The sequence below is a fragment of the Eulemur rufifrons genome, chromosome 27 (genome assembly GCF_041146395.1).
Source record: "Eulemur rufifrons isolate Redbay chromosome 27, OSU_ERuf_1, whole genome shotgun sequence".
Lineage (NCBI taxonomy): Eukaryota > Metazoa > Chordata > Mammalia > Primates > Lemuridae > Eulemur > Eulemur rufifrons.
Genome location: NC_091009.1, coordinates 29864552 through 29871662, shown reverse-complemented (window position 1 = coordinate 29871662; position 7111 = coordinate 29864552). Strand labels below are relative to the sequence as shown.

Sequence of the window (7111 nt, the reverse complement as noted above, 5' to 3'; positions counted from 1 at the left end):
GAAATGTGGGACATATGAGCATCGTAGCCAGTTTTCAAGTAACTCACAAACTGTCGTTGAGATGTCAACCTCTAAAAGGATCAGAACAATACCAAACAATAGATTATAAATGCCCAGTGAATGGTACAGATGATATTAACTCAGCATTGAGAGAACGGTCAGCATAGGTTTCTAAGGTGGAAGACCAAGCTTAAGCCGTACGTTGGGGAGTGCGGGGATTGAGAGGAGTGGGAAGGAGGTGGTGAGCTATCCAGGAGACAAGGCCATGAGCCATAGACATGAATGAAATGGGGACCGTGTTACAGGGCACAGATGGGGATCAGGGGCAAAATATTGAGACAAATGGGCTGTAGAGCTGCTGAGATACTTAGACGACAGTGAGGAGAGTGACCCTGGAGCACAAAGAGCCAGAAACCTAAAAAGGTAAGTGGGGCTAAATTATGAAGGTCTTAACTATTAGGCAAAAAGTTCCAGACTTAATCTAATGGACAAACAGGGAAGGAGATGTTTCAGAACAATCTGAGCAAGTGAATACAGTCCTTTAGGAAGGCAACTCTACTCACAGTGGGAGGGTGGGTGGTTTGGGCATGGGATTGGACAGAGTCCACTGCAATTATCCAGATAGGAAGAAGCCATGGGTTTGGGGACTGGGTCTGAGGAGCAAAGTGCTAGGAGAGGCTAAAGAGTCTTCTGGGTGGAGTGACTGGGAAAATGATGGTGTCTCTGACAGAAATGGTGACCAGTAAGGGAGCCGGCTTTGGAGAAGACAGTGGGCTTAGGTGGACATTGAGGTGGTGGCTGGACATCCAAGGGAAGGGACAGAGTAGGTGGGAAGAGGAGCAGGGTGGAAGGACGTGAGGACAGATTGTGCAGACGAGAAAACCCGTAAAAAAAGTAAATGTCAAAATGGACTACATGAACAGGATCTTTCTGAGGAAAGGAAGAGGAAAGAAAAAGGAAGAGGACTGAGGGGACGTAGCATGGAGAATGAGGGGTGTGGGTGGGGGGCACAGGAAGGGATCCAGGGCCAGCACAATCAGGAGAGGGGGCAGAGAAGCCTGGGGCACAGCGTCAAGGACAAGGACAGGGAGACTGCTTCCAGAAGGTGGTCAGAGGGCCCAGAGTTCAAGGAAAATAGGAATTTATGGAGGCCACTGGGTTTGAATCGTTTAACAAATACAGGGCATCTATGGATGCCAGACCCCGTGCTAGGCTGTGGGATGTTGGTGAGAAGTTATTCCCATTCAACAGACATCTAGCAAGTGCCTGTGATGGTGCCAGGCCCTGAGTGTAGAAGAGGGAGACTGAGGCTGGGTTTTCCCCACTGAGGAGCGGGTATTTACAAAAGCTTCAGTCCACAATGAGGAAGGAAGAGGGCGGGGGAGGGGGGGAGGGGGTGAGTGGGAAAATATGTACAGTTGAGAGCGGACCACTGCTTCAAAAAATCTGGCACTTAAAGGAAAGTGAGGACTAGAAAAATAACTTGGGGGGACAGAAAAGTCTTACAACACTCCCCCCAACCGCGGACAAATAGGTGAGACTCGTGTGTTTCTAAGCAAGAAAAAAGGCATTGCTGTAGACGAAGAGCAGAACTTGTTGGGGGAGGCGGAATGACTATTAATATTACGGAAATAAATAGAAGCCTTAGTCCCCATTTCCAAAGAGCCAAGAGAAATTCATTCTGATTAGTTAAGAAACATGGCAAAGGGGTAAAATGGTGACAAAGCGTCCTGGCGAGTGGTTCTGACAGTGTATGGCTGAAAAACGCAGTGGGAGTCAGAAAAGGGGAACGCTTCGGAGAGGTGGTATCAGCGAAGGCTTCTCGGAGGAGGCGGCCTCTAACCCGAACCTTGAAGGATGGGCGGAGAAGCGAGGGGGACCTGCCGGGCGAGGAGCACGTAGGACTCCCCTTCCCTCCGCCCAGAGCTCTCCGCCCGCCTCCCTCGGCTCCGGAGCCCCGCGCAGGTTCCCAGCACTGACGTCAGCGTGCAATGACCTCAGTGCCGAGGAGGCGGTGGCGGCCGCGGCGGGGGGACAGCGGGACGGGAGGGGGAGGCGAACGCCAGCACGCGGGGCGGGCCGGGGCGGGTCAGGACAGCCCCCATCCGCTGGCTGCGGCCAATGGGCGCCGCCGCGGGGGACAGTATGAAAGGCCGGCCCGAGGGAAGTCCCGGCAGAGCCCAAGCAGCGGCCAGGCCGGCAGAGGCTCGCGGACACCCACGTCCCACCGGAGACCTCTCCCCGCTCCCAGCCGCCACCGCTTGCTGAGCCGCGCACGACATGAGCCACGGGAAGGGGACCGACATGCTCCCAGAGATCGCCGCCGCCGTGGGCTTCCTCTCCAGCCTCCTGAGAACTCGGGGCTGCGTGAGTGAGCAGAGACTTAAGGTTTTCAGCGGGGCGCTCCAGGAGGCACTAACAGGTGAGCGCTCGCCGAGGGGCCTGGCGCCACCGGGGCTCGGCCCCCTCCCTGCCAGGGCCGTCTTTCCCCGACTCCTGGGGCAGAGTCGCCAAAGCGCGCAGCTCCGGGACTCATTTGCCTCCTCCGATCCCGGGGCGGCTCGCGGTCCCCTCTTCCCTGGGTCATGTCTCCCCTCCCCGGCCCTGCGCTCTCGTCTCGGTTTGTGGATGTTCTTGTTGAGCGCGCCCCTCCACGTTCCCAGGGGCGCAGACCCTGGTCCTGGAATGCCATTCCGAGTCGGCTGTGTCTCGTCTCATCTCCCTCGCTGGACCCTTGAGATCTTGAGACCCTTGACGGACGTTGTGGGCGACAAAGCCCTGCTGGCCGAGAGGTCCTTATGGGAGAAGGCGGCGCATCTGAGCCTTCTCCACAACTTGGAGTCCCCAGCGTGGTTCTTCCTTCCGGGCTGCGCTGTGCCCAAGGCAGTCTGCCATTGTTAACTTGCTTGAAGTTGGAATCTGGGCCCCCTTTGTGTTCTTTTTGGCCCCCCTTAGCCATCCGCCACCTATTGTGGTGCGGAAGATGGCCCGGTAGCTAGGAACGTACTCTGCGGGCGTGTGCTGGAGGCGCGGTGGGGGAGTGGGCTGTGAGACCCGGAGATAGCACCTCTGGCTGGGGAGAGCCCGAGCTCCCAGCTGTTTCTAGCTGGTTGCCGGCAGCCCTGGAAAGCGATAGCCATCTCTGAGCGTGCCCACACAGATCCCGCTTCTGAGGAAGACAGATGTTTCATCAAAACAACCCCGTTTCTACTCCCTTTGCTACTGCTAAGGGTCTCCGACTCCTTCGAAAGAGGCAGCAGGGGCCACTGGGCACAGGGTGGAAGGCCCAGTGACTTGCTGTGGGCCCAACAGTGTTGGCAGCGTCCGTGGCGTTGAGCCGTCGGCTCACAGGTCTCCAGAGGCCTTGCCTGGACATGCCAGCCCCAGTCACACCCTTCCCTCCTTAAACTGGGGATGTGCCAAAAGCAGTACGCTGGCCACTAGAGTGTACCCCAGAGCTCTGGGATCTCCTCCCAACATACACACATACCCCTCTCCTGGAAGTGGGGGGCAGGTCTCTCCAAGCTCCCATAAAATTTTCTCTGCTAGTGGCAAGAGGGTCCTGAAACTCAGGAGACTCCACCTCCCTTGTTTAAAATCACTGGGCCCCTCCCCTCCTCCTAACCATTCACCCTCTCCTGTGCCTTGTGGTAGTATCCATGGCCCCGCTGCTCTAACCAGGGCGTCTCCCCCTTATCCTGTATCCACAGAGCACTACAAACACCACTGGTTTCCCGAGAAGCCATCCAAGGGCTCTGGTTACCGTTGCATCCGCATCAACCACAAGATGGACCCCATCATCAGCAAGGTGGCCAGCCAGATCGGACTCAGCCAGCCCCAGCTGCACCAGCTGCTGCCTAGCGAGCTGACCCTGTGGGTGGACCCCTATGAGGTGTCCTACCGCATCGGGGAGGATGGCTCCATCTGTGTCTTGTACGAAGAGGCCCCGGTGGCCGCCTCCTACGGGCTCCTCACCTGCAAGAACCAGATGCTGCTGGGCAGGAGCAGCCCCCCAAAGAACTACGTGATGGCGGTCTCCAGTTAGATCCCTGCCGCCCCACCCTGGCACTCTACTGTACTCATTCTGCCGTGACAACAGCCCACCACATACCTCAACCTGGGGAACTATTTTTAAATGAAGAGCTATTTATATTATATATATTATGTTTTTTTAAGAAAAGAGGAGAAAAAAAAAAACCAAAAGATTTTTTTTAAGAAAAAAATCCTTAAAGGGAGCTGCTTGGAAGTGGCCTCCCCAGGTGCCTTTGGAGAGAACTGTTGTGCGCTTGAGTCTGTGAGCCAGTGCCTGCCTATGGGCGAGGGAGCAGCGAGGGGGGGCGCCTAGCCAAGGTGAGGTGGGAGAAGCTTGGCTAGCACCCCAAGAAGACGTGAGAGGGAGCAAGCTAGGTTAGCAACTGTGAATGAGAGAGGTCAGATCTGCCCTGGGGGGAGAAGAGAGGCTGAGTCCAAACCCCTCTCTCTCCCCACCAGGACACTGGCATCCCTGGTTCCTCTCTAACTCAGGGGCATTCAAGCCTGAACTTAAATAATACTATGTTGCCTAATCTTGTCTTTTATTTTTCTAATGAGATCCTGGGCAGAGAGTGAAAAGGCCTCTCGGATTCCTTCTGCCCTAGGCAGCTTTTCTTGAAATCATGACTTGTTTCTAATTCTACCCTCAGGGGCCTGTAGACATTGCTTCCCAGCCAGGAATCTAAAGCTTTTTGGTTTTTTTTGTTTTTTGATAGGGGGGAATGTAAGGCAGGGGTTGGAGGTTATTTGGGTTAGAACCGAAGGGAACTCTGCACAAAACCTTTGCTTTGCTATGTGCTGCTTTGTGTGTATAATTTGGGGGTGATTTGCAATGAAATTTTGGGACCCAAAGAGTATCCAATGGGGATGTTTTTTGGCCAAAACTCTTCTTTTTGGAACCACATGAAAGTCTTGATGCTGCTGCCATTATCCCTTTGAGAGGTGGCTCAAAAGCTACAGGGAACTCAAGGTCCTTTATTACTGCCTTCTTTTCAAAAGCACAACACTCCTCTCTAACCCTCGCCTCTCCTCTCCCCATCTGATTGGGTCATGGAGCTATTTTCTAGGCAGTTCTCAGTCACTGTGCAATATGCCCCCTGGATTCCAAGAGGGTCTGGAGACCTGGCTCTCAGAACCTCCTGGTGCCCTGGTGGGCTTAGGGAACCATCTCTCCTGCTCTCCTTGGGATTATGGCTGGCTGGTCGGCCTTGCAGGTATTCCTTGGCTGAATGGGAGAGTGCCCCAAGTTCTGCAAGACTACTTGGTATTCTTGCAGGGCTGACACTAAAAGCCAAACCTTAGGCACTGTTTTTTCTCCTTGGTGCTCTGAGCACCAGTGGGAGAGGTTGCTGTCTCTCTCAGTACAATCCAAATTTGTCTGTAGACTTGTGCAATATTTACTGTTGTGGGTTGGAGAAAAATGGAAAACTACACTGGGAAGAAAACCCCTTCCTTCAGTTCCTCGGTGACATTGGTAGGGGTCCTCAGAAGGCCTCAGAGTTTCCCAAACTGAATCACCTTAAGAAGGACAGAGCTAGAGCATCTGGTCCACCTGGCTTCCCTCCTGCTGTTGCCCCTTAGTGAGGAGTCTTCCCCCGACCCCTTCCTCTGCACCCAAGTTCTCCTCCCCACAGCCAGTCCCCTTTCTGGGATTTCTTAACTACTCAATATTGATTCAAAGGTGCTATTTACCAAACACTCCCTATTCCCCCCAGTCCTGCCTCCTTTCCAACTTCCCAGATTTCATGCTGCCTTCCCCAGACCCTGCTCCTGGTCCTCACTGTTTTAAAGCTAACTTTGGGCCCACAGACCTAAGAGCTAATGCTCTGGCCTGTGGGTTGAAACAAAGCTGTGAATTACTGCAGGTTGTGTTCTTGCATCTTGTCTGCAAACAGGTCCCTGCCTTTTTGGAAGCAGCCTCATGGTCTCATGCTTAATCTTTTCTCTCTTCTCTTCTTTTTGATGTTCACTTTAAAAACAACCAGACCCCCAGAGCCAGACTGTTGAGCAGGCCTGTCTCTCCTATTAAGTAAAAATAAATAACAGTAGTACGTTTGTAAGCTATTCTGACAGAAAAGGCAAAGGTTACTAATTGTATAATAGTGTTTTTATATGGAAGAATGTACAGCTTATGGACAAATGTACACCTTTTTTTTTGTTACTTCAATAAAAATGTAGCAGATGAACTGGTGTGGTGTAGAGAAGATAAAATTTCCACATTGCTAAATTTGCATTTCCCTCTCAGATGCAAATCCTGTCTTTGCATTTCATAGTATTTCTCTTCAGTTGTGCTCAAACAACCTATAGCATGTGGGTGGGACAAAAGAAAGATCTAGTTGTGTGGCTGGGCCATTTCTGGGCATGCGCTGTTCCCTAGGAAGTAGCCCTTTACTTTCCTCCTTTAATGCATATTCTAACAGTTCCCTGTGAAAGTGCTAGAAATAGCAGGGTTCTTTTAGTCAACATTCCTTAGTCTAGCCAGGTCTCCACCTTACACATCCTGTTCTTGGTGGTCCTTCGTTTTCACTCATGCACTCACTGACTCAGGCATTCATTTATGTAGCAAGCATGTATTGGTCAGTAAGTGCCACGCACTGAAAATAGGAAAAGTAATTAAGACAGCCTGTCTCTCACAGACCAAGCAGGGTAAGCAAGGGATAATGAACCCTCCCAGACTGGGGCAGGATTGTTTGCAATTCCTACTAAAGGCTCTCTTGTCATCTCTGGGGCTGCCATTTGCTACTTGCCATACTTGTCTTCTTAGACAAGATTAGCTGGGCCTCAGGCAGGATCTATGCACTAGAGCTGAATACCATTGCCACGAGATAGCTAAAGAGCAGCTACTTCTGGCAGCAAAAACTGGTGTGAGAGCTGGAGGTTTGCTACAGATTCATAACTCCTTTTGGCTATATGTGAAATAAGAACTGTCTACGTTATCCTTGACTTTTGGGTTCTTTCCATGAAGTCCTGACACAGGCTCAGCTGTGCTCACTGAGGTCACAAGTACATTTTTGACCTGGACTAATTTTTTTCTTGACCATAGGTGGGCTGTCTTCACACTCGATTTTAAGCATGTTGA

General features: G+C 52.2%; 1 protein-coding gene across 1 annotated transcript; it reads left to right on the top strand.

Moving 5' to 3' along the window:
* Positions 1 to 2175: 2175 nt before the first annotated feature.
* On the top strand, positions 2176 to 6218 carry BTG2 (BTG anti-proliferation factor 2). The gene is made up of 2 exons (XM_069459398.1): positions 2176 to 2422; positions 3711 to 6218. Exons 1-2 carry the CDS (start codon positions 2281 to 2283, stop codon positions 4043 to 4045), a joined length of 477 nt encoding a protein of 158 aa, XP_069315499.1. The 5' UTR covers positions 2176 to 2280; the 3' UTR covers positions 4046 to 6218.
* The last annotated feature ends 893 nt before the right edge of the window (positions 6219 to 7111 follow it).